This window comes from Pteronotus mesoamericanus, unplaced genomic scaffold (assembly GCF_021234165.1).
Source record: "Pteronotus mesoamericanus isolate MK-2021 breed Mesoamerican mustached bat unplaced genomic scaffold, CSHL_Meso_final contig_182, whole genome shotgun sequence".
Classification (NCBI taxonomy): domain Eukaryota; kingdom Metazoa; phylum Chordata; class Mammalia; order Chiroptera; family Mormoopidae; genus Pteronotus; species Pteronotus mesoamericanus.
Genome location: NW_026555078.1, coordinates 5,636,743 through 5,663,601, shown reverse-complemented (window position 1 = coordinate 5,663,601; position 26,859 = coordinate 5,636,743). Strand labels below are relative to the sequence as shown.

Below are 26,859 nucleotides of genomic sequence, written 5' to 3'. Positions count from 1 at the left end.
GGATCATGGTGACTTTGTCTGCAAGGCCGGGCTGGGAGAGGACAACGTGAAGGGCCAACTCCCGAGGCTCAGGCCCAGGACCAGGGGAAGCCTTGCTGGATGGATGCTGGCCGTCTCAGGGACCGAGCTGGCCCACAGCCGGGGCTGCTGCTCTCTGGAGAAGAGAAGGTATTTGGGAGGCCGCCCTGGGATCTGGTGGGTCCCGAGGCACCTAGCGAAGGCCAAAGGTTCTCATGTTTACAGGCCATGGGTGCTGGTCCAGGGGTCTGACCCAAGCTTCCTTCCCCAAACAGAAACATGGTTTTCTATGTCCTGTGAAATTCTGAGACAAAACCTGATACTCCTGCTTTACCAGCTCTAACATCAGACTCTCTGTCCCCTTAAAAGGGCTCGTGGCCAGCTGACATTTGCCAGGCCTCCCAGTTAACCCTGGGTACAGAGAGCAGGGCTGAGCGGGACCTCCACATTCTTCCTGTGCCAGGCGGGACCTGCCAAGGTACGGGCCCGACACACCGGCCCCTGCTCCAGCCAGCCACAGTCTGCCCCTACTCGTGACAGCCAGTTTTTGTTCTGTGCTGAAGTTACTGAAACTGAAATCAACTCACTTCTTTGGAGCAGGATCATAGAACTTGTACTGATCCATGATTTTTTCTTCCAGTTTTTCCTTATGTCTCCGTAAGGCATTTAATTTGTCTCTGTGAACAGAGGAGAAAGAAAAACCAACCTGGTTTTTAAAATAAAACACATAAATCCACTCATTGGCCCGGCCTGGAACCTGGCCCAGAAAAGGCTGGTCCTTTTCTGAGATTCAAACACCATGGCGCCCAAGGCCACCTCGATCGCTGAGTTGGGAATGTGTGGATGGAGGCACCTGACCTGGGTCCACAAGCCCTACCCTTCTGAGACCTGCCAGCGCCCCTAAGATCAGGCCGGACATCAATGCAGGAGAGCAAACCCCTAACCGACTAAAACTCAAGCTCAGAGACCTCGAGGCCTTTCCAGCCAGGTCAGTGCAGAATGTGGGCCACTCGGGGTCAGACGCCGGGCCACGCTAGCTGCTGCCAGTGCAGACCAACGATACCTGCGGTGGTGGGGAGGCGTCTGCCCTCAGTGAGTTCAATGGGCACCAAGGTGAAAAGTCAGTTTAGCGAAGTCAGGCCTCTGACATGGACCTATTCCAGTGCCGGGTTTCCGATAACACAGCCATGGAGGCAAACGCAGAGCCTTTCGGGGCCAGACAGACAGGAGTAGAGCAGGCCTGGAAAGCCAGGGGGAGTGCTGGGGGCTGCGGGCAGCTCAGCGCGGAGCCGCGTGGGCACGGACACAGGCCCAGCACATTGAGTGCTGCTCTAGGTGGGTGGGTCTTCCGATGTTTTCCCCTCAAAGAATCCAGTAACCCAGGTTGTGAAGCAAAATCTCTTGCTTTCTAAATGTTGGAAATTAGTTCACATTTTCGAAAACACAGGGCCAAAGAGACACCCCTCAATCCTTGGGCCACCAGAGGGCTCCGGTCCCGTCCCTGCCTCTGGCGGCCGGTGTGGCCTTCACACCTCAGACCCCTGGGGTTTCTCTGCCTAAAAATGGGGCCTCCAGACCAGAGGCCGCTGCTCAGGCCCTTTGCCATAAGCTTCCATCTAAACTGAGGGCTTTCCCAAGAGTCCACCGGGAAGGGGGCACCTCGCGAACCATCGGGCCCTGGCCACCAAGCCCGCTCTGCTCCCAGTGCCCTTGGCCCGACGCCTGTTCTCCTAGTGTGTGTTACTCTGTCCCCACAGCCGTGCCGCCTGGTCTGATGCAACAGGGCTTTCATGCCTGGTGGACCCACCACCCCAGCAGCGCAAACCTCCCGGAGGAGGCCCACAGCGCCCCGGGCCAGGACAGACATCCGGCTGGGAGCAAGCTCGGGAAGGTCGCCAGCGGCCTGGCCTTTGGCAGCCACTCTCCAAGGCTAAACCACCATCAGATCATTCCCCCTGGCCCCAGGCTCCTGCTCTTCTGGTCTGTACCTGCCCAGCCTCTGTGGGTAACTTTTACCAGCTGGGTGTAGAGGGCCAGCTTCAGGCAGCAGTCGCTTCTACTCTGAAACTACAGTGCGGGTTTCCATGTAAATAAACCCTCCCCCAGCAGGTGGTGAGGCACCTGTGGATGAGCAGCTGCAATGAGGAGAGCAGTGCTGCAGAATCGTTACCCCGGGGACCTGGGACAGTGTCCACTGGTCACTGAGACCATGTCCCTCTGCCCCACACTGGCCAGCCATTCCCAATCACAAGGAAGGATGGTCCCATCAGCACAGCACAGAGGGGTGAAGACCACCCTGGACCCACGAGAGGCATCTCAGATTACTTGACTTCCAAATCACCAGGTTTCCGGTACCAAGGCTCCTCTTCCTGACCTCACTTCTGGCAGCTCCCTAAGCTCTGTAGCCCAGCATCCCTTAAACACTCACTTCCCAGGGAATCCGACTCGCGAGCCAGGCAGGAAAGTCTTCTCCGGCCCGGCGCTCCCTGCGCCTTCCCTGCACCTAGACAACGTCAAACTCCACCGTGATTCCCCGCCCCCAACTGCCTGGCTCCTCTCTATCTGTGTCGTCAGTAGCAGGACCCCAACTCCCACCACCGTACTTCCTTCCGCGTCCCCATGGAGCTCAACCTCTGCCTGGTGTGCACGTAGCTCTGCTCATCCTCCATCACCCCTACTAGTTTCTGGTGCCCAGGTACTGGATCTGGGCACCTCGCAGGGCTGACGCCAAAGCTGGGACTTCGTCCTCCGGCCGCTGGTTTGTACGACCACAGCACACACGCAGTCCACCGCCCAGCTCATGCGGGGGAAAGCAGACACAGGTAGGAAGGATACAACCTCCGGTCTGGATTCTTTCCCTAGGTACCGCTCTTTGTCACTGTTGTAGTCTTTAAAGCTAACAGCTCCAAAAGGCAATTAAGAAGCTCCTAGCAGCAGGCAATGTCTTCAGAAGCAAACAAAAGCGAACCACCCCTACTTGCAGAGCTCTGGAACCATTCCACAGAAACAAGAGGAGGGTGCACTGCTAAACGGGCCGTCCCCCTGCCCCCAAGACACAACGCGCCCAGGGAGCTCTGCCCGGAACGCTAGGGCCTGGGAGGGGAGCCGGAGCCCAGGGCCCCTTCGGCGCCAGGCGCCAGCCCATGCCCCTTACATGTACTGCTTCTGCTCCTCGTGGTACTGCTCCTTGCTCTCCATGTTCTGCTCCAGGAGCATCTGGTTCTGCTGGCTCAACAGCTGGATCTGGCTTAGGAGGTGGTGGTTTTCTTCTTCCAAGTTCCCCTTGAGACGGGAGAGCAGCTGAAACACAGACCGACAGCATCGCTCACACCAGGTGCCTCTGGGATTAATCCACTGCTGGGAATGTGCCTCTCTCAGAGGAGAAAGGAGAAAGACTTAACCACCATTTAAAAAATAATGTAAAAAACTCATTAATAAGCTTTTGGGGGGTCACATGTGATCATTTAGATATAATTGCTAAGGAAAATATATCATTAAAATTAATCCCGCCTGCTTCCTTTTACTATTTTAACATGGCTACTGGAAAATTTTGTATTACATGTGGTGGCTTGCATTCTATTTCTGCTGGGCAGCTCTGCCCTAAGAGAGAGTTGGCAGAATTTTTCTGGCCAACAGAAAATAAGCAGTTTAGGCTTTTCGGTTAGGACGGTAGTCTCTGTTGCAACTATTCAACTCTGTTATTAGGGCAGGAAAGAAGCCAGAGGCAAAAGGTGCTCGCATGGGTGTGGCTGTGTGGGGAAAAAACCCCACTTTGCTTGTGGACACTGACATTGAAATTTCTTACTCTCTGCTTGGCACCAAATAAGTCTTTTGATTTTCCCCAACCAGTAAACCCTGTAAAAGCCGTTCTTCGTGCAGACACATAACGCCAGGCGGGGGCTGGATCTGAACTCGGGGCCGAGGCTGGCTCGTTCCCACGCTGGAACAGCACTGCGCTTGGTGGAGCAGGAAAGTCGCGAGCTTTGGCTTCAGACAGATTGGGTCCCCACACTAGTTAAGAGGCAGGGGGATGGGAACCCCAGGTCACGGTGAGGTTTATTGAGGTGACACAGGTAGGCACAGAGCCAGGAGGATGGGAATAAAACAGTGCACAGCTGCTTCCATGCACCACCCGCCCTGCAAAATGCAAAAGTCAGATGAAAGGCGCTTTCTAACACGTTCCTACCAGGCATGGTGTACGGCCCCTTCGAAGGCCCCTGGCTTCTTCGCGGCCTCTGTGCGACCTTCACACACAGTCTTTGAGCACAGATGCCTGCGAGGACCCACTCCGACCCAGCTGAGCGCAAGGCTGTGAGCCCCGGGAAGACGCCCCAGTGCCCCGAGGCCCAGTACCCCAGGCCTCACCTCGCAGTGGTTGTCCAGCTTGGTCAGCGAGATGTCCATGGTCTGGTGCTGCTCCTTCAGCTCATCGAACCGGGCCTGCCAGCGGTTCAGCTCCAACTGTGAGCTGTTCAGTGCAGTTTTCAGCTCCTTGGTGTGGGTGTGCAGCTCCTCGTACTCCCCCTTCAGCTGCTGGTGCAGGAAGCTGAGCCTGGGGGGCGGGGAGAACCACAGGGCCAAGGGCCTGAGGAGTGCGCCCAGGCTTGGCCTCCGCTGTGCAACCTTACCCCAAACCGTACCCTCTCTGGGCCTCAGGTTATCTCATGTGTAAGCAAGGGGTTGAGCAAAACCAGCAGTTTTCAAACTGTGTCCATTGGGATTCTGGAGGGTATCTCTGGTGTCCCCACGTTGGGCGGGGGAGACAGAGCAGGCAGGCTGAGGCACTGCTTTAACACAGCATCGCTGTTAAAAATCTTACATTTAAGGCTTTGGCATGTCTGCCTACTTGGAGAAAAGGGTTCTCCTATTAAAACACTCGTAGCCCTGGCTGGGAGGCTCAACTGGTAGGAATGTCGCCCCATGCACCACAAAGGTTATGGGTTCAATTCCCAGTCAGGGCACATGCCTAGGCTGCACGTTCGATTCCTAGGTGGGGCAAGCGCGGGAGGCAACTTTTTCTCGTTTCTCTCACGTTGATGTGTCTCTCTCTCTAAAATCAATACACATATCCTTGGTGATGATTAAAAAAACCCCAACCCTTTTTAAAAACTTTGAATCGAAACATTTCTGCCCTTAAACTCTATGTCCGAGTCCTCTCCCAATTCCAAGCCCCTTTTGAATTTCAACTCCTGAGATAAATAAAATATGAGATGCTGGGGTATTATGTAAATCCACTGATGATATCATAATCATCATCATCATCATCACCCACCTGGGTTTCTTAGGGGCAGCTTTATGCCAGAAAGCTCACATCACCAGAGGCTCATGGACTCAATGTGAGCACAGCTGTGTCTCGTTCAGCCCACCCAGTGGGTTTTTTAGGAAGGGAAGGGGAAAGTCAAGGAACATATAGCAAGGACTCATGGACAAAACCAAAGGGGAAGAGCTGAGGGAGGGAAGGAGGGAGGGGGCAAGGGAAAGTGGTGGGGGGGAGGCAGAGACAAATGTATTTGAAAAAACAAATTAAAATAAAATTAAAAAATAAATAAATAGAAATTTTGTGGTAATTAATTAGTTTATCAACATTTAAAAATTTTAAAGTTTCACGTCACCATTCAGATGTTTAGCTTCTCGGAAGAAAAAAGCCTGAAGAAAGGCCGACCTGGCAGCCCCGGGCCCGCCTCCCAGGTGTGTACTCTGCACGTCCTCTGGTCTGTCCCGGCACGGCTTCCCCGCGGGCTTGCCCCCTCAGGCACCTGAGTTTGTAGCCCCCAGTGCACGTTAAAACGAGGCTGTGGGAAGGCAGCGGCCTCCCACGGTCGTGCCTCTGGGGTGAGGCAAGGCCTGCACTCAAATGCTGACTGTGCCATGAGGAGCACGGGCCTCGAACAAGTTACTTAATCTCTCCGAGCCCATCTTCTTGTCCATCAAAAAAAAAAAGGGGGGGGGGATCATCATAGCCCAGTTAATCTTGTTATTTTAGTATAACGTTCTATCAAGGCACTACTGTTTCTGAGGGTTCCTGTCAATCTCTCCTGCATTTTTGTCACTTGGTCAAGACCTAAAGATGCCTTACGTAATATACCCTCAGTCACCTTGTAACTCGGGCATGAGTGAACCTCATCTACTACTGCATGTTCCCCATGAGGCCCAGCGCAGCCCTGCTCTGGGGAACACTAGACAGCACTCCATCTGGGGGCCAATGTCAAATAGGGAAGGTGCTACCAAAAAGCAGAGAAATACAGTAGAGAACCACGGCACTAAATGGACCATGAAAAGGATGCTCATCTGCAGCACGAGAGCCGGCGCGCGGCAGGAGGCAAAGGCCTGCTCAGCCCCAGCGGCAGATGCGCACGCGGGTCGGCTCTCGGATCGTGCACGCTGGGCGTGCCCACGAGTGGCCACAAGGGCCGACCAAGTGGCTACAAGGACATCTCGGCGAGCAGGGGAATTCACGACTAGGGATGCGTGAGTGAGGATGGGTCCAACGGCAGCCCCCTCAGGGGGTCATGGGTGTCCGATGGAGGTACTTGTGCCTGATACAGTCATTGTCGTCACAAGCGTGGGAAGCCCCGTTACCCACACTTAAGACAATGCGCCATCTCGGGCCCCAGCTGGAGTCCCCTTTTACCTTCTTACCGTCCAGCCGTTACCACGACAGGGTTCGTAAGAATATGGCATCACCAGGGGCCTCACTCGACCTCCAGCAAAGCGGGTGCTGAGTGCGTTGGCCTGAATGAAACCCCAGCACCTGCTGCTGTATTGGGGGGGGGGGGGCTGGGGGCGGGGTACCTGTCTAGCTCTCCCTGTAGCCTCTGGTTCTCGCTGGCGGCGATGGCGTTTGTTCTCTGCTCCTGCTGCAGAGCCTCCCGCTCAGTGTTCAAGACCTTCTCCAGCTCCTCCAGCTCCGCCTTGTGCTTCAGCATGTCCTCGTGCCTGTTAGAGGGAAACGTGCCTGCTAGGAACGGGCACCCCGGTGGACTGTGCAGCCTCCCACGGCGGCTCCTGGGCCGAGCTGAGGAGGGCAGGGTGGGCAGGGGCAGGGCCGGGCAGCAGAGAAACGGGAGAACAGCAGAGGGGGCAGACGCCTGGGCCGACGTCCAGGCCCGGCCAGCTCTGGGGGGTGGGGAGGGTCTCCTCCAGCCCTGGAGCTGAGTCCTCCTCCTCCCACCCGACGTGTCTCCATTGTCCTTCCCAGTCCCACCGGAGCAGCCTTCCTCCGCTAGCCTACTGGGAACCCCATGACTGTTTTCTGAATTCCAAGCTCTTCTCTTAGGGAGCTACATTTAAGTTACAAGGTGGCTCACTCAGCACAAATGCATCTTTAAGAAACCACAGCACATACAGCTGAATTCCACTGTACGTAACAGCTAACCCCTCTCACCAGGGACTGGGAAAGGCCCTCTGTCCCAGCTCGGGAACACAGGTCTCCCCATTCTAAGTCAGGCCGTGTGCAGGGCCAGAGGCTTGCCCGGTGGGGCCCAAGCAGCTGCCAGGGGCCGGGTGCACACACACTCACATGCACACACCCCCGCCCCCTGTTCATTAAGGCAGCCCCAACCCAGCCTTACCCTCCCCAACATCTTCCTCCTCAGCTTGGGGCTTTTCTTTTCTTCCTGCCTCAATCTGTACAGGTTCCTGCATCACCATCTCTAAGGGCAGCAGGGACAGGTATGGCTCCCCGAGTAGCCCCAGGCTGTCCCTCTTGCCTGCTGGAACCGTCTGTGTTCAGGGTGACTCGGGAGTTCCCCCAAGTCCAAGGTGGCGACTGAGTCATCACCTTTCAATCTCCCCCCTTCAGGCAAACCCCTTCCAAACTGCTTTCCTGAGTTTTCCAAGCTCAAAGGTAGCTTGACAGGGACCACCCGGGGCTCCGGTGTCCTCAGCTTTGTCTGTAGATGCCCCTCCAACTCGGAAACCCACCCACGGGCCGTTTACAGACAGACGTTCGTGTGGCTGTTAGCCACAGGGCAGAGGCTGCCCCGATGTGGCGTGGCAGCAAGCTGGGCGAGGGGGCTCTGCTGGCTTTCAGGGCTAATGATTCTGGAAAATGCATCCAGATTTGACAAGTTAGGTGTATGGACCAGTAGGGTCCCCGACTCCTGCTCCCCTGTTGTAAAGTCTAGGAAAAGCCCACTGGCAGGCACATTCCGGCCATCAGCGACAACCCAGCCGCAGGGCAGAAACTGCGAGAGCCTTGCTCCCTGGGAATCCCCAGTACGAGGCCTGACCCTCAGTAAATGTGCGTTATGGGAATGAGTGTCTGACTAAAGGGTCAAACGAAATGAATACAGAGCCACCACCCCTGTGCTCCAGGCGCCTACACCTCTTTGGGATGGTTCCAGTGCCCCACATACTGAAGCAGCAGATCTAGAGGAACCCCGAGTGGCCAGGGCGGAGCAGGGGCAGGAGCCCAGGGAGCCCGCCCCGCTGGCCGCTGCACACACCTCTCCCCAAGTGCCTTGTGCTCCAGCTCCAGGTTCCGATGCAGCGTCTTCAGGCAGCTGTGCTGGCGGATGAGGGCCTCGTACTCGGTGGACTGGCGCTCGTGGAGTGCGCCCAGGTGCTCGTGGTCCTGCAGCAGGGCCTCGTGGGCGGTCTTCAGCCGCTCCTGCTGCTTCTGCAGGCTCTCGAGCTCGCTCTCCTTGGCCGCCTGCTGGTTCTGCAGCAGCGTATACTGCGCGGTGAGCGAGGCGCTCTGGGAGGTCAGGGTGGAATTTTCCACCTGCGGGGGGAGGGGCGGGAGAAGGTGATGGTGCCTCACTGGGCGCAGGCCCCGGGGAGCCACAGACTCCGCACCCCCACACACCATGAGGGGTCAAGGGCAGGTCAAGCGCAGACGCCAAAATAACAGGGACCCTCAGGATAGGCAAACCGAGACAGGCTGAGGACAGGTTTACCAGAATTGAAGGAACTGCCCTGGGGAGGGGCCAACGGCATAAATGAACTACCACATGGTGCTGAATGTGGCCCTGCGCCCTGCTCCACAAATGTGGCCTTTTGGGGCACATTATGTCGTTCCCCTGAATAAGCTCCTTGGGTTGCCCTCTTTGACTAGTTTTAATAGAAGTAGACAGATGATCAGTAAGGATATGGACTACCTGAACAACGCTACCAACCACTTTAACCTGACATTTACAGAACACCCATCCAACAATGTGCAAAACTATTCAAAAACTGAAGAGAAAGGAATCCGTCTTAACTCATGCTGAGCCCAGAAATTACCCTGATATCAAAACCAGACAACATAACAACAACAACACAACAAAACTACAAACCAATGTTCTATTTTAACAAACAGATGCCAACCTCTTTGCCCAATGGTTTCCTGTTTACTGGCCCTGACCTGTAAGGTACATATTTTCAAACACTTTTTGCAGACACTGCATGAATAAAAGACAGCTCTTTTTCCTGCAGCCTATGGTCCGTAATGACAAGCCAGAGCCCCAGCCTATGGGCCCAGGATGCTAGTTGTGCCACATGCCCTCAGCAGCCGGGGCTGCTCCCTCCCCTCTTCCCCTCCCCTCATGGAGATTCCAGGCCAGCGCAGCTTAAAAAGGCTCCGCCGGGTTCTGCAGCAGAGTGGCTTGGTCTGCTCTGTTGAACCAAACTCGGTTGACCCCAGAATCTCTTTTCCAAGTCATTCCTAATAATGGATCAAGGGACAGACTTTGGGAAACAGACAGGACTGCAGGTAAAAGCAGGAAAAAGAAGCTTTTGGGCATATCGACCATCACCGTCTCCGAAGACCCTGAGGCCTGGCCCCGCCGTGTACGAGCCTACTAAACAAGATGGAACAGAAGCCCCGACTCCCCCACGCCCTGGCTTGCCTGTTTGGAGGAGTCGGGGAGCTCAGGGCTGGTGTGCAGCCCAGGCCCCTGCCCGGCCCGCCCTCACCTGCAGCTTGGCTGTCTGCGTCTGCAGCGCGGTGTTGTGCTCCTGCAGGAACGCGCTCTGTTTCTGCAGCGTCAGGATCTGGCTGCTGAAGGCCACATTCTGCGTCTCCAGGTGCTGCAGCTGGTCGCGGAGCAGCTGCTTCTCGGCCTGCAGGGCTGCGTTCTGGGGGGAAGCGCGAGGCCGTCAGACCCGCTGGCAAATGGGACCTGAGCTGTACGGGGACCTGCCCTCAGGGGTTGATGCTTTGGGGGCCAAAGCCAGGGTCTGCCTGGTGAGAGAAGTAACATTTTCCCTCTTGGAAAAAACCAACAGAATTGGAGGAAAAAAGACCCCAGAAACCTATTTTGGGGTGTATGTGCTTTCAAGACAAAATACACAGAAAGGGGACTCTGCACAGAACCGAGGGCACGGGCCTGAGGCAAAGGCGAGCAGGAGCTGGAGCCGCGACACCCTTTCCTCTCTGCTTTCGTTTCCCGTTGACCACCAGAGAGTACGTGTCAGTGCGCTGCGCACACAGGCGGGAGTCCAAGCCTGCGGCCACAGCCTTGCCCTCCTCAGGACTGACCGCAGGTGGAATGAGGTGGCTCATGTTCCGTAAGGCTGATAAAGGCCTCGTTAAATATGCCACCAACTGGGCCAGGAGCTAGGACACGTAGGTTACAAGATAACGTGGGCTCCTTACTTGCATGGAACTAGAATCACGTCTCACACTGTCTCGGCAAATGGTGAAAACCCTCATTATCTGCCTCACAGCATGAGCAGGAGAGCGAAGTAAAATCGGGGGTTTAGGCATCCATTCACAAACTTTTCCCTCTACAGGGCCAGAGAGTGTTTTTGGGTGTGCCAGCCACGGGGTGTCTACCCCAACCATGGAGCCCAGCCGCTCCTGGGAAGGCGTCCCCACACGACAGGTAAACAAAGGGCACGGCTGTGTCCCAGTAAAACCTCAGTCACAGAAGCAGGTGCCGGGCCGTGGTGTGCTGACCCCCGGGACAGGGCACTGACACACACGAGGGGACGAAGACACCATCCTGGTGCACGAGCCACAGGCCGAGTGCGAGGGGCAGGCAGATGGCCAGCCACCGTGGGAGAATGTGGGTACACCCCTTCGCGTGAGAAATGCTGGGAGCAACTCCGATGAAAAGCTGCTCGGAGGACCTGCTAGGCAGCTCAAGAAGCGTCCAGCTGCACCCGGAGAAGTCGCAACCGACTCTCCACCCAGTGTCCTTTCAGGGGATGGCGCTGTCTCCCAGGGACAAGGGACAGGACGGTCTCTCTGAGCGGCCAGGGCCGGGGAGGCCAACTCACGTTCCGTTCCAGCTCGATGGCCCGGTCCTTCACTCGGAGCAGTTCCATGGTGGCTTCCTTGTGGCTCGGGCCCCAGCTCTCCCTGCCCTGGTGACCAGAGACCGACGTCCCCGCGGGGGGCTTCAAAGAGTTCTGCAGGTGCTTCCCCTCTTCCTGGCTCTGCCTGAGGACCTCACACTCCTTCCGCAGCTGTGGGCATGGGGCACAGGGGAGGCGGGTGTGGGGCGGGAAGAGGCCCGGCTCAGAGCCCGCGTGAGTGGCCGGGGCACAGCCCCGCACCAAACCCAGCCCTCGCCCGGCGCCAGCCATGGTGGGGCAGACACCCTGCTTTTTGCTGCAGGTGCACAGCACCTCCGCCCTAGGTGGTTTTCTTTCTTTCTGAAGATGACAGAAGGGGCAGTGGTCTGGGGTCCCAGCCCGCCTCAGTCCTGACTTCGGCCACATGGAATTCCACTGCACAAGATGGAGGTGACCCGGGAATACAGACCAGGTGATGGCATAAAGCCCATCCCAGGTCTAGAACCGCTTTGCTCTAGACTCCTTATCCAATTATACAACCATGAAACGTGCCAAGGATTCCTAGAGGAGGAATGGACGAGTACGTACGCTCACATGTGTGGAAAGCTTGTGTGGAGAATGTGTGTGCAGGTGTGTGGATAGCCTGTGTGAGCCAAGAGTAGACGTGCACATCCTGATGAGCCTCTGTGCACCCGTGTCGGTCGCATCTGAGGGTGCCCATGAGACTCGGCTTCGTGCCCGGTGCCCGCAGTTTCAATGGGTTCTCATCAGCGCCCCCAGATCCTGCCTCCTCTGCCCTGCGGGGCCCTGGTTCCCTCTCTGGTTCTGTCCAGGCCTGACATGCATGACCCTAAAGTAGCCCCACAGGAACCCTGCTGCACAGCCGCACCTGCTCTAGGAAACGGGCGCCCAGGCTGCCCCCTGCTACCCAGGGGAGGGCTGGAAAGGGTGGGGCCCGCGCCCGCCCCTGGCGGCAGCGCTTACCACCTGGAGCTCCTTCTGCAGCTGGTGGGTCAGGCTGGCTTTCTCTTCCATCTGCGCTTCCAAGGACACAATCTTTTCTTCCTTCATGGCCAGTGTTGTTTTTAAAGCCGATTCATTTCTGCTCTCCCAAACCTTGTACTTTCTGAAAAATACAAAGATATAACAGCATCATCTGTCTGCCTCTTCCACCCACAAGCTCCTGACCGCCCAACCACCACACATCCCTCCCTCCGGCGAGCTATCTCCTTCTGCACTTGGCAGCCTTCAGCCCAGGACATCTGCAGGAGCCGAAACCCACCCATCCGGAGCCCACCCGGGACTCCCCAGGTCGGCTTCCCTGTGACACCTTCACACACCACTGTGGCGCTTTTACAGCCACCGTTTTAATGAGGAGTTATCACCACGGCCTTTGTACAGAAGGGGAAACTGAGTCTCAAAGAGGCTAAGCAATGTGCACAAGGTCACAGTGCTAGGTGACCACACCATGAGGATATTACATTATCTAACACAGTGGATCTTGTCAGTTTCAAGTCCAATAAAAGCCCAAGACATGGGATTTCCTTGAAAAATGAGATCATTTGAGAAAGAACTGCAGGCAAAGGATGCAATACATTTTAAAAAAATTAAAAGGCTGAAGTCGGGGAGAGAGGGATCAGCAGGTGGGACAGAGGGTTGCTAGAGCAGGGAAACTATGCGGGGTGGCTCTGTAATGCTGGGCACGTCATTATACAGTTAGTTGTCCAAACCCACAGGCTGGACAACATCGAGAGCGATCCCCGTGTAAACTAGGGACTCTGGGTGGATGATGAGTCCCTGAAGGTTCATCAAGGGTAACAAATGCACCGCCACGGTGGGGATGCTGATAATGGGGGAGGCTGTGCCTAGGGCGGGGGTGTGGGGAATCTCTGTGCCTTCCCCTCGGTTTTGCTGTGAACCTAAAACTACTCTAAAAGATAAAGTCTATTGAAAATAATAAAAGAAGCCTTTTTACTGGACAAAAGGCCTCCATCCTCTCCCCCCCCCCGGGAGCCCAGGGAGGGCCTGCGGCTGGGATCGCGGTGCAGGTGCCCGGGGGACGCGGGGGAGGGGGTGTGAGCTGCCAGGCCGCAGGCCGCCCGGGGAGGGGTCCTCACGTGTCACTGTTGCTGTTATCACCCTGCAGCAGCAGCTCCTTGGACAGCCCGACCTTCTCCAGCTCCTGGCTCAGTTTGTCCAGCTCGCCGGTCAGCTGCTGGCTCTTCAGCTTCTCCAGCACCAGGTCCTGCAGGGACGAGGAGAGCACAGCGTGGCATGGGAGCCCCGCAGAAACGGCAGGGCAGGCCGGGCACAGGCTGAGGTACAAGGCTGAGCAACTGTCTCCCCAAGTCGGGGCTGACTCAGGGGTCGTGAGGGCTGGGCAGGTGCGTTGAGGGGGCGTGGGAACCTCAGCGATGCCTCCCAAAGATAAGGGCTGACCGCGCCTCCCAGCCCCTTGAGCCCCGTGGGCGGCCAGGCCACAGGGCGGTGTGTCAGGACAGGGCCAACGTGCTCCGGACACGTTTTTGAAAGACCGTTATTTTGACCTTTGAGTAGCAGGTTCCCATTCTCACCATTGTCTTTTCTGGGGAGTAATGTAATTAAATGCTAGTCGCAGAGAATTTGGAATAGACAGAAAGTATAATAAGGAGGAAGACTTAATTTCAAATCCTGGTTGTGATTTACTCTGCAGACGTGGGCGCTGCTCACTCTAGATGTTTTTCTAAAGCGTCTTTAGAAAAACTAGCAGTAAATCTATAGCACCAGTATCTGGCAGCCATTAGAAATCGCGGCTTAAAGCCTATTTAATGTAATGAGAAAAGGCATAATAAATAAAGCACACAAGAGGATAGGGCACAGGGCGTAGGGGCATCCTGGTTGTGCACATGCACATGCGGAGGAGAGATGACGGACTGAAACAAGCCACCTGTTGGCAGTGCTTATCTCTGGGCAGTGAGGTAACAGCCGATTTCCACTTGGTCCTCCTTACCTTTCGGCAGTATCCCGTCAAACCAGGAAAACACTGGAGGAGGACACACAGTCCCGTTTCTACTCCGAGGGCACCCCTGCTGCTCTAGGCTAACACGCCAGCCCCGCGGCGCCCCAGAACGGGTGGCCTGCACTCAGCTCACCTCTCTCAGCGTCGTCAGCGTCCTCGTGTGCATGGTGACTTGCTTGGTGAGGTCCCTGTTGTCCTTCTCGAGCTCCTTCAGCTTGGCGGCCGCGTCCCGGCAGCGGGCCAGCTCCTTGTCCAGGGCGCGGGCCTCCTTCTCGGCGGCAGCCAGCTTGGCGGTGCTGTCGTCCAAGACGGCGTCCTTGAGCTCCACCTGCTGCCACAGCCGCTTGGCCTCCTTCTCCAGCAGCTTCTTGTCTTTCTCCAGCTGGGCCACCTCCTGCTGCAGGGCCTTCCTGTCCACCTCGGACCGCTCCAGCTGCTTGTTGGCCAGCCGCTGGGCCTCCAGGTCCCGCTGCAGGGCCTGGTTTTCCGCCTCCAGCTCCCCGAGCTCTCGCTCCAGGGCCTGCGACTTCTGGCCGCTTCCCTCCAGGCTCTGCTGCAGCCGCAGGTTCTCAGCGCTCAGGCTCTGGTAGCTGAGCTCCAGGCGCTCCGACTTCTTGCTCAGGGCCTTCAGCAGCTCCACGCTCTTCCTCAGCTCCTCCTTCTCCCGCTCAAGCTCCTGGTTCTCCCGCTCGATCTGAGCCATCTTGGTGCCCGTGAAGCGCATGGTCTCCACCATCCTGCGCAGCTCCAGGTTCTCCTCATCCAGCTGCTTGTTGTCCCGCTCCAGCCCCTCGAGCTGCACCGACACGTTCTGCAGGGTGTCCAGCGACTTCCGCAGCCTGCGGTTCTCCAGCGTCAGGCTCTGGCTCTCACGCTCCAGGGCGTCCGCCTTCTCGGTGGCCGTCGTCAGGGAGGTGACCTTCTTGGCCAGCTTCTCGTTCTCCTTCTCCAGCCGGTGCAGCTCCTTCTCCAGCTCCTCCGCCCGCTCCACCTTCTCCTTCACCTGCTCCAGGTCCCGGACCAGCTGCTGCTTCTCGAATTCCAGCTTGCTCAGTTTGCTGCTGCTCTCTGTCACCGCCTGGTGGAGGACTTTGTTCTCCTTTTCAATGTCCTTCACACGGGCCTCGCTGCTGACCTGTGACCTCTCCCGTAGAGACCACACCGTTTGGTTGAGATGGTCCTTTTCTTGCTCAAGATCCTTGATCTGCAGGAAAACACAACGGGAATGACAGATGGCTGCATGAGCACATTTCAGAGATTTGGGTCCAAACGGGGGGACTGAAGTGTAGGCCTTGAAAGACCACCACACCGTGTACCCAAAGGAAGCCCTAACATTTCCAAGGGGCCTGATACGGACTCAAAGTGAGGGGCATGGAGATCGCCACTGAGGCAGTTTCAGTCCAAACGCATTCAGAGCCGCCAGGAGGACTTAGAAACATGAACCACATCTATTCTTACTTAAAACAATGAGAGCGATTTCCCTTGGTGCCTTTTACCCTGCTTTGTGGGAGCCAGATGGGCTGGTCGCCCACTCCTGTGGCCTCTCCTGGCGTTGCTCTCCCCCTGCAGACACTGCACGGGATCCTCCTCGGCCTCGATTACTTGCCCTGCTCCACCCCCGGCCGGTAGCACCACTGGCTCCTTTTCATCCTCTAGGCTCAGTGTGACTGTCAGCTCCCCAGGGAAGCCCCGCACACAATTCTAAATGTCCTGCACCCGGCAGGACTTTCTCTCCCTACACCCACGTTTATTCCCTCAGCAGCACACATCTGAAGTCACCTGGCTTGTCACCTGTCATTCTGCCTCCTAGACTGTAAGCCACATCCGGGTGGGGGCCCCACCTCTCTTTTTGCACCATCCCAACCCCTCTTTTTTGCTCTACTGGAGAGGCTGAAAAACTCAACTACTTGACACCCAGACTCCCTTGCAGCTAGGAGGAGTCATGTGTTGGGTCTGGCTAATGAGATGCCAGCAGAGGGTCCTGCAGAGGCTTTCCCTCTGCTCCTTTATCCTCCTCCTTCTTCCTGCCTGTTTCTGGGGATGGACAACAGCCACTGCCAGGACTGGCAGAGGAAGAAGAGAGGAGCCTGGCTCCTGGGAGGCATCGCCGAGCCACTGCCCAGCACTGGGCTGCCAGCCCTGGACTTCTTAGAGAGTGAGACAAGTAAACCCTGGAGGTCTGCCAGGGTTCTCAGCGGGACACTGGACACTGCAGCTGGATCATTCAACCTGCGGGGCTGCCCCACGTACTGCAGACTGTTAGCAACATCCCTGGCCTCTACCCACCACACGCCAGGATCACCCCCCTCCCCAAGTCACAATAATCAAAAACAAGATGGCTAGTGTCCCTGGGGGGCAAAATCTGGCCCCATCACTCCTCGCTGGTGTGAGCTGCAGCCGGGCGAGGGAGCGAGTAACGCGCGTATCGCTGGCAAATGACTACGGCGTGGCTATGACCCCAGACCCGACCTCTTGCGGGCTGGGGTGCCGGGGCAGGCGTTCGCTCCGAGGGCCTACCTGCCGGTCTCTGTCAGCCTTCAGGGTCTCCATGTCGCCCTGCAGCTGCTCCTTCTCTTTGATCAGCTCCTCGCTGAGGGTCTCCAAATCCTGGTTGCTCTGCTTCTCTCTCTCCAGCTGGGTCTGCAGCTTTTCAATCTGCAAAGTCGAAGGCCCAGCCCGGGCAGAAGTCAGTGTCACACGGGAACTGTGTTTCAAAGCACACCCAAGGCCTGCCAGCCCCACGGAATACTTTACCAGGCCTCTTCTCAAGGGGAAAAAAACATCCAGACCTTGTTCTGCAGTGACCTGCACACACTCTTGACCCCTCACTCTGAGCACAAGGTTTGTACTCCGCTCAGCGTAGAGAGAAAGGCCTGGGCACCAGCCGGTCAGCCTCCCTCCCAGCTCACCGCCCCCTTCTTCCCTGCCGCGTGCTCAACGGCCCCATCTTGCCATCCTTCTCTTTCAGAAAACAGGGCGTTATTCCAACCTCTGCATTTCTGGTTGCTGTTGCTTCTAGTCTGAAGACATGACTGCCCCCTGACCCACCCACCACTGCTGGGCACCCCCATCTTTCTCCTGGTCTGGCTGTGGCCGTGAAACTGGGGCCCTCACTCCTGTCGACCCATCGAGGGACCTTGGCTCCCCTGGGCGAGCTCGCTGGGCTGCGATGTGGGCTGGCTGCAGGCCCTCTGGCCCCATGGGGTTTCCCGTCCTCCCTGAAGCACCAGCGTGGGCTGAAGGCTCCTGTGAGATGCCAGGTGCCCCGAGCACGCGGGTGCCAGGGACCTGCCTCTCAGCCCCCGGGCGGCTCTTGTGTTCTCATGACAGGTCCCTAAAAGGGCTCCCCTCTCCCTCTAGAAACCAGGATTCTTGGTTGGAGGCGTGAAGTGTTAGGATATCAACACCAAGTCAGACGGGGAAGACAGGCGGCCAGACGCCGAGGCCCACGCAGCACCGTGCGTTGCAGGGAAGAACGTTAACTTCGGGGAACTATGGCTTACACAGACGTCTCAGACTGAAGCCAGCCTACAGCCTGCGAGACCCTTGGGTGGTGGGAGAGCCGAGCTGGCACGGAGGGTCCCAGCCTCTGCATCCTGGCTCAGACACCAGCCAGGGTGGCCGTGTTGTCCTGACCTGTCCAGAGGCTGTGCCTGACTGTGCTCCAGGAAGGTCAGTGTCGGGCCACGTCCCCTGTGGTGCTCAGCTGATGGCTGAGGGGACCCATTCCGTGCCAGGCTCAGGAGAGAAAGCAAACCCAGCCCTGCTGGGTGAGGACAGAGGAGCCAGGCCCGAGCGGGCCCAATAGGACAGGAAGCAGAAGCGCTCCGGTAAGCTGAACGGCTGCCTTCCCAGGGCTCCGGTACCGGACACAGGACGGCTCTGGTCTGGGAACTGTGGCACCTCCCTTCCACCGGGGACTCTGACCCCAGACATGCTTCCCGAGGACTATGGCAGAGCGGCCGCGGGGTCCCACCAGGGAACAGATCCAGAGAGGAAGCAGGAGGGGGGGGACTCGAGAGACGAGGGCTAAGGAGTCATGCCGGGTCGGCGGCACCCACCGCCAGGCTGTTTGTGCAGGGGAGGGACTGCAGTGGGCGCCGAGGGCAGGAGAGGTGTCAGCGGTCACCTCTGAGGCCTGCTGGGGGCTGGGCCAGAGAGGTCGTGCCACAGGCTTTCTGCGGCGGGCCCGTGAGGACCTGCTGATCCGGAGGCTCTCATCTTTCAAAAGGTCCATTCTTTCTATCTTGGCCAAGGTCGCACTGCCATTTACAAAGTTTCCTGTGCCAGGCCCATGTGAAGCTAGAAAACCCAAACGGTCTAGTTGCCTTCCCAGTGCTGCTCTGCACCAAGGGACAAGCCAGGAGACGGGGGCTTCCACTGTCCTACGAAGATTGGACAAACTATTTGGCAGCCACCCTGCTGCAAGGCACACAATGCTTCCAGGGCACAGGAAGAGCAAGCCACTGAACCTCAGGTGTCCCGGGAGAGGACCGGAGAACCCACTTCACAAGCCCCACCCACAGATAAAGTGCGAGCAGCGCTGTTACCGGCGGGACCCAGGTCTCCTGTCTGCAGTCCACGTGCCTCCCGCTGCCGGCGCAGCCTTGACACACAACGCTGGCAGGGCTCACGGGCAGGTCGGGACGGACACCCAGATGCCTGGAAGCACCAGTCCTACATGGTGGTCGGCAAGCAAGAGGGCCCTGCCCTCGTCCTTGTCTAGAGCCCGGCCACTGGGTGAGGCTGTGTTCGGAGCCCACAGCGCAACTGTGCCATTGGCGATGTGGCTGTGCGCACTGATGCCCTCTGGCCCGGGAGCCCAGGATAACCGCTGCGTGGAGACAGTCCTAGCCTCTCCCTGGCCCTTCCTGCCATGGGAGTGGGGGTCCGCGTAACGGCAGGACGAAGACTGGTTAGTGCCTTCCCCTGCGAGATGTCTGCGTTCTGCGGTGCTACTGGAAAGACCCCGGGGGTCCCTGAAAGCAAAGGCCATTCCACCGTCTCTTCCTCCTCATCCCATCCACCGAAAGGGAAGAGTGAGCACAATCCTGCTGTGCCACCAGCAATGCCCTGCAACGGCCCATCCACGGCCCCGCACGCACGCGGGCCTTGCGTGCTTCTTACCCACGCGCCCCGTCCTCCCCCAATGCTTTCTAACAGGGTGCCGCCCTCTGCCCGTTAAGCACACACTGTGTACTGGACCCCACACGATGCTCAGGACACCTGTTAGGTGGGTACATCACTAACCCCACTTTGCAGATGAAGGACACGGAAGTCAGTCCTGTCCGGGTCACACTGCTGTGGGGACCAGCTGTGCTGCCTCGTGACCCTCCTCCGTGGCTGCTCTTGTCCCTCTATTACAGCGGTGGCTGCACTGGGGTCGGCATTTCTCCCAGCTACACGCCCTCGCTGACACCTGGAGGCTCTGCCTGGCCACCCACCTGCCCGTGGGTCCCAGTCACACCTCCCCGGTTACCTTCCTGCTGAGCTGCTGGTTCTCCTTCTCCAGCTCCCCGCACTTGAGGCTGCTCTCCTCCAGCGCCAGGGACGCGTCCCGCAGCCCCTGGATGGTGCTCTGCAGGCTCTGGTTCTCCTTCTCCAGCTTCAGGATGCGGCTGGAGGCGCATTCGTTCAGCTCGAACACAAACGACTTCCTGGAGGCTGAAGTGCGACGTGGGGTCAGAGCCCAGACTCCGGGGCCTCCGCTTCCACGCTCCGCCCCCGGCCCTGACACGGCCGTCGGCCTCCAGCCTCCAGCCCCCAGCCCTGGGTCTGAGGGGCCTGGGACGGGCTCCCACGGGTGCCCTCCCTTTTTCACAGGGTGCTGTTGCTCCGCAAGCAGCACGGCCCCTCTGCTGGCTCTGCTGGGGTCTGTCGGGGAGTAGCCCAGAGCTTAAGAAGAAAACAGGTGGCCGTGGAGAAGCCAACACAAAAGTTCAAGACTGTGGAGTGGCTGGAACCATTTTTTACATGTTGCTAACCTGACCGATCAAGTCCAGGACTTGAGAGACTAACAGAGGAGAAATAGATGTCATTTTCTGGGCCGGCTCTGAGAGTAGTGGGCGTCTGGATGGCTCCGCTGGGGTGAGGGGATGCAGTAATGGCCTGGTATGCCTGCCAGGGGTGGTACAGACTATGGGGGCGGGGCATGTGCCCAGTACCTGCCAGCCCTGGATAAGGTCCTTTGGACTGAGATTTCATTTTGCCATTTCACAATTGGATCGAGAAAAGAATGAGACAATACATCGAAAGTGCTTTAAAAACTCCAGGCGAGATGAAAATGTAAGTTAAAGATAGAAAAAAGCAGATTTTCTACTTTGCTTTTCAACAGCTTAAACACAAAAAGAAAAGGGAGTGCGGATCTCCCTTCTCTCCCCCTTTTGGCAAAAGGGAGGGAAGACCGGGCGGCTGGGCCCCACAGCCAGGCTTGGACGCCCCGGGGCTCGCTCAGGAGGGAAAGTGAACTTATGCGAGGGCCCTCGATCCTGAGAGGGGCGGGGCTGCCCCCTCCCCTACCCCTCCAGTGCTACGTCCTCAATCCTGGGAACTTGATTGCACTGCCAATTAACTGCTAACACGGCTGTGCCCCACCTGCCTGTTACTCATCACCCCCGGGGCTGGAGTTGAGTTACGGAGAGGGGACGGTGCTCATCGCAGACCTATCAGGCCAGAAACAGACTGTGCGTGAAGCAGCAGGGGATGAGCCTGAGGATGAAAGGGCGTGTGCGTCCTGCCTGCGTTTCATCTTCCACCAAGGATGGCAGCGCAGACCCAGGAAGCCAGAATATCCCAAAGACCCCTAGGGCGGATGAGCCGCCCGCGGCCCGACTCCGTCCCAGCGCCGAGCACACAGAGACATACGTGTTCCCAAGCACCTGAGCACACGTGAGGGGCTCCATCCTGACACACATGACACTAACCGACTAGAACGCCACCGATTTTTCACAGCTTGTAATCATTGGGACGGTACCTTGGCAGCACAGCACAGAGCTCAGCTGCCATTTTAACCGTGTCTAAGGGTTTGGTTCTGTGGCACTGGCACAGTCCCGTCGCTCGGCAGCCGCCACACTGTCCACCTCCAAACTTTTTCATTATCTCACACCGGAGCCCTGCACTCATGGAAAATAATTTTGCAGGCTCTCCAAGTTCAACAATGGAACGGATTATGAGCCTCGTTTCCTCTTCCGTAAAAGCCAGGGCCTCAGAGGCTGAGGATGGCAGGAGAGTTTATTGGGAAAACAACCAAGAGCTCTTTACCGGGCGTTATGCTCGTCAGCACCCCAGGAACCAGGGTAATGGGACACCTTTTAGTACCACAGGGTGACAAGAACAGCCGTCCTTTCTTGCCCCGTGGGTCAGGCACAGCGCCACGCTTCACGGTTCCTCTCCTAAGATACGCATGGCAACCCTGGCAGGCAGCTTCACGACCCCGTTTTGCAGATCAGAAGAGGGAGGTTTAAGAGCGGTTGCCCAGCTAACAAGCAAAGGGGCCAGGACTTTAAGCCAGGTCTTTCGGACTCCAGAAGCCACTACACCACCCAGGCAAAAGCACATCCATGCTTTGTTCATTAGCTGCCAGCTGAGCAGTAGGAGCTGGGAACACGGAGCATGAATGACGGTCACGGACCCTGACAGGGCTCCCAAACTCTACCAAGCAGTCTGAGTCAGGGAGGCTTTGCAGCCCCATGCGCCAGCCCCGTCTCCAATCAGGGGGTCCCAGCCAGCCTGCACCGCTTCTGTGGCCCACCAGGGGGCAGCAGTCCTCCCCGATGAACCTGAACTCTCAGAGCCGGGAATCCCCATGATCCCCACGCTGGGCCCCAGCAGTACCCCAAACCACAGACAGAACTAACTTCGCACACAAATCAACAGTTGAACGAACTGATTTTAGGTTTGGAACTGGTGGGACCCCTCGAAGAGATGGAATATCCAGCTGCTTCAACAGCCATTCCATTGTGTGTAGGAATGTTTACCAGAAACAAAAAAGTGCTCCCTCCACCCTGCCAAACCAGCCGAAGCCCCCCTGCCCTCGGTGAGGTGCTCAGGAAACACTCACTTGCACTCTCAGGTGCACGTGTGCTATTTTTGAACACAGGAACTGGCTTATTGTTTGCCGAGCGCCGGGGCTTCCTGCTGCCCTGCGGACCACTGCTCGCACCCACTGTCCCTTAGCCAAGTTCACACCTCCTCTCCGGGCTGGGGCGCAAACACACGCGCGAGAGGGAGAGGCCGGGGGCCCCATGAGGAGCAGCCGCTCAGCAGCCCCTGCCCGGGAGACAGAGAACTGAGTGCAGCTATCTTGCCCAATTATGCAAATGACCAGAGGCAATAATGCCCGGGGTACATTTAGGGTGGGATTAGTGACCACCAGGGACCGCTCCTGACACCCCGAGCTTTCAATCATCCGCGGACAGATCTAAGAGGCCCCCCGGGCGTCCGCGGGCTGTAATCTGGAAGCTCCTGGGACAGTCCATATGGGAACTGAGAAACCTGGCAACCCTTCATCTGCGCACATCACGTCCTGCCATCAAGGCTGCCAGACCCGTCCCGGTCTCCTCGGGGAGGACGGCGTGGAACCGTTCCAAACGGCCCTTGAAGGAAATCCTATTTATTTGGGGTGAGGGTGGGCTGACACATGAGAGTCAGCGCCAAGGGCCTGCCTCCCTGCACGAGGGAACAGCCGCACCAGGCCCGCTCCCGGGCACCGGGGGCCGCGGCCTACCGTCCGACAGGTCCGCGCTCCTGGACAGCTGCTCCAGCTCCCAGCCCAGGTGGGCGGACTCGTTCATGCTCTGCTTCTGTGCGATCTCCAGCACCATGTTTTCTTCCAGCAGCTCCTCGATGCGTTTCTTGTCCGTGTCCCGGTTCTAGAGCAGAAAGAGGGGAGGGGTGAGGATGTGGCCCGGGGTCCCCTTGGACAGCCCCCTGCCCTGTGCATCTACACTCATTCCCCCAGGAAGAGGGGACCTCATGCACCTGCCTACTTAACAAAACATGGCTGCACAGAAATGACTTAACACGGGGCCCAGCTGGGAGAGTTACAAGCACTGAAGGATACGCTGACCTGTGACTTAGGGATGAGGAGACCCAAGGTCTCTAACTGAGCTGGATCTGAACAAGTAAAGTACAGCACAGGGCTTTCAAGCAAGTAATACAAGGATGGGCAGCTTCGTGGCCCCTCAGCAGGCCCAACATGCCTGGGGAAGGCTGTACAGACTCACAAATCACATCTCAACCGACACTGTAGATGCCAGGAAAGACCTTTTTTGTAACAGACACCACCTCCATCCATCCTTACAGAAGAGCAAGGCCCTACCCGCTCTGTGGGCGTTAAGTGGTGCCCGCTCAAGCCGCTGAGCTTATTAGCCAAGGGACCCTCTCCAGCCAACGGGTCGCCGCGTCAGCAGCGGCACCAACCCAGGAGCTGGAGATCGGAAAAGGGCTCAGCACAAACCCGAATCTGCCCTCATCTGCTTTAGACGTGACAACAGCCTGTAATACCAATTCCAGGTCGTGAAGCTTAGATTTCAGCTGCAGGTTCTCCTTCTCCAGCTCGTGGACCTTATCGCCCCGGGCCCGAGCAGCAGTCAGCTGCTCCTCCAGCATGGACTTGGTTTCAATTAAAATGATGTTATCTTCCCTCAGCTCCTGGTCAGCAGAAACACACATGAGAACCATAAGATGAGGGGGCTCCTGGTCACGACGGTGGCGTTCTTCCCAGACCCAGCGACAGTGCAGGGGTAAAACTGCGGCCGCGGGCACGTATTTAGCACCTGCCCCTTCTTCAGCCAGGCCGAATAGATTTTTCTCTATGGGGAAAAAAAACAATCCCCTGAATCAAGAAACTATTTAAATTCCGGAAGGAAAGATTTCCTCCGTGTCTCCTCTGTGCTGGCCATGGCGTGACTGTTCTCTCACCTTGCTTGGCTGGACGCGTGCACCTGCTGACAGAAAGGGGACTCTGCTGAGCCCCGTTTCCCTAACAAGGGGCGGGGAGCGCGAAGAGCCTGACCCAGGTGTGGGGGCTGAGTCTAGGCCTCTCCACTTAATGTCTGTCCCACTGGTCTGGGTCCTGGAAAGAAATGGCTACTCAGACAAGCTTTTGTTCAGCACACAGTTCCTGTCCGACCATTTTACATACGTAGTTTGGGAAACAGAACGACAGTTGTCAGCAGTTCCTAAAAAATGAGGCGGTGGTACGACACAACACATACATAAGTACTGTGGGCCTACTGTGGGTCAGGCACATGCTGTGTGGAACGCAGTGGCTGCTCCCTGGCAGGCCCCCTTGTGGGGAAGGCGGATGCCAGACTCTTAACTCCTGTCCCAGGGGCCCAGCAGGCACGGGGGAGGGGCTTGGCTCGTGGACCCCATCTCTGCTCCCTCCCTGCAGAGCCCCCCCAAGCAGCACTCAGTGTCTTGGGGGACTGGGCCTCCCCCGAAACGCCTTCACAGCTTGCGAACATGCACACATGGGAACGTGCCCGTTTCTCTCATGGGCAGTTTTCTGCAACTTGCCCTGTTCATGGGCTCTAACAGCCGGGAGGGGCAGGTGGCTCCGGCTTACCCATCTTGTGCTCACTTCCTCGCCTGGGCCAGGATCCAAGGCGCTTGGTAGAGGGGAGCCCAGGCACCTTCCCGTCAGTGGACACGGCTCTGATCAAAGCTTGGCAGCGTGAAGGGCCTGGTCTTTGTGGCTCTGGGTTCCCCTGGTGCCCACTCTCTCTGCCTGTCCCCGGCCCTGCACCGGGTGCTCACTCTTCCTGCCACATACACTTTTCACAAGGGCCTTGGGAGGGAGGGAGGCAGGGACAGTCCCTTCCTAACCGTGAAGAGGGTGACTTGGGTAAATTAAGGAATGAGCCTGAAGTCACAAGGCCTGCGGGAGCGGGGGGCGGGGGGGCGGGGGGGAGCTGGGGCTTGGACTCAGGCTGGAGGGCTCTGGACCCGTGTCCCCTCCCCTGCCGCCAGCTGCCTGCCACCCATCCTTAGGGAGCCTGCGGGGGTAGAGGCTGCAACTCCTGGCAGTGAGGTGAGCCGGAGGACAAGAGGGGTTTCAAGAGGGAAGCAGGCCCAGCTCTCCCCCTTTAGCTGCTGCCCCCCACCATTCCTACCAAGTGTCCCCGCTGGCCTAGCCACCCATGCTCCCAGGAGCACCATACTCACAGGCCCTGGGCTCCTCCCATAGCACAGCCTGCCCCTTCAGCCTCACAGCCAACTCCTACTCAGCCTTCAAAACCCAGTCAGAGTTGCCCCCCTGAGAAATGCTTGCAACTCCACTCTGTCTCACCCACTGAGTTAGGTACCTGGGTGTCCTGAGTGACCCAGGCATGACCCCCCCCCCAGAAATGTCTGGTAACACCTGCCAGCTGAACCACGCCATGAGGGGAATCACAGGTGGCGTGGGAGGTGGGCCCCGAAGGCCTTGGAGACCAGCAGGGGTGTACAAGTGTCCAGAGTGGAACGGAACACGAAACAAACCGAGTTATAGCTACTACTCAAACATGTCTCAATTTTTTTGGCAGCATCAATTTTCACCATCTATTTGGTAACCAAAATTTATCTAAACTTGCTCTGTGCACTATGCCACCTCAGAATTGAGAGGCGCCCCCCGAAGCCGCGCCTGAGGCCTAAGGCGGAGGGCTCAGCCTGGAGGAGGGAGCAGCCGCGCCTCCTGCAGCTGCCCACAGCCAGCCTGCCTCCCGAGGACCTTGACCCCGGCTGAACCGGGAGGCTATTTAAAGGCTTGACCCAGCCCAGCGAACAGCTGAGGGGCCACATTTAGGAAGTCACAGGCCGGGCCTGACAGCGGGTCCCCAAGTGGCCCAAGAGCTGCCACAGTGACTGGGAGGGACTGGGAACACGGGCTGACGGTGCCAACTCCCAGGCCAGCCACGTGCACGAGCAGCCCGAGGCAAGGGCAGGTCCCCCGGTCACGGGTCCCTCTTTCCTACTACGGGCCAATGTGGACAGCTGTTATCACACATATGAGATACCCTGTGATCAGTGCTCGAGGCCCCATGAGCAGGCTGGCCACCCATCACCATCACTTCATGTCCCTGTAAGTCACAGTCCAGTGCGGTGCGTCCACCAGGTGACAGGCAGACGCTCCTTTCTGAGGGGTTGAGGGTTCTGACCCCAACAAGCTCCAAACATGGCGGCAGAGAGGGCAGGGTCAGAAAACAACTGGTTCCTTCTCACTGGGCCCAGGACCACGGCACCAGGCATCGCTCAGGTGTCCAGGGCAACCGGAAGCCAGCCCAGCGGTGCCCTCAGAGGGGGAGACCCTGGGTCGTTCGACTCCGGCCAGCAGAGCCCCCGCTCACTTGGGGAAGGTGGTCCCTCCCTCCACTCCACCCACTCACTGGTCTGCTGCAGGCCGTTAAAGGTCAGAGAAGACCGGCCGGCTTTAAGACGTCCCCTGACCTGGGGGCGCATGATGGACTGAACCATAAGCCAAAGAGCACTCCTGTCCTGCTCTCAGTCCCTGTTGTGCCAATTTTTTTCTAAACGTCTTAGAAATTACTAAGAAACACAAAGTCCCAAGTGGGAACACAGGATCAAGGAGTTCAAGGCAGTCAGGGCTGTGAATTTAGGTTCCCTGATTGCGACGTTAT

The 26,859-nt window shown here is 57.7% G+C and overlaps 1 protein-coding gene across 1 annotated transcript in view; it reads right to left on the bottom strand.

The window, feature by feature from the left end:
* The window catches only part of CCDC88C (coiled-coil domain containing 88C), a 109,470-nt gene that overhangs the window by 14,796 nt on the left and 67,815 nt on the right, over window positions 1-26,859 (bottom strand). Inside the window, exons 11-24 of the mRNA XM_054567147.1 lie at window positions 23,744-23,890; window positions 22,965-23,109; window positions 19,719-19,903; window positions 16,757-16,894; window positions 14,373-15,443; window positions 13,359-13,486; window positions 12,226-12,367; window positions 11,224-11,412; window positions 9,916-10,077; window positions 8,466-8,743; window positions 6,811-6,954; window positions 4,384-4,570; window positions 3,173-3,318; window positions 606-695 (exon numbers count right to left, since the gene is read on the bottom strand). Of these exons, the coding sequence (XP_054423122.1) occupies window positions 606-695; window positions 3,173-3,318; window positions 4,384-4,570; window positions 6,811-6,954; window positions 8,466-8,743; window positions 9,916-10,077; window positions 11,224-11,412; window positions 12,226-12,367; window positions 13,359-13,486; window positions 14,373-15,443; window positions 16,757-16,894; window positions 19,719-19,903; window positions 22,965-23,109; window positions 23,744-23,890 (3,152 nt within the window). The remainder of the gene's footprint in view (window positions 1-605; window positions 696-3,172; window positions 3,319-4,383; window positions 4,571-6,810; window positions 6,955-8,465; window positions 8,744-9,915; window positions 10,078-11,223; window positions 11,413-12,225; window positions 12,368-13,358; window positions 13,487-14,372; window positions 15,444-16,756; window positions 16,895-19,718; window positions 19,904-22,964; window positions 23,110-23,743; window positions 23,891-26,859) is intronic.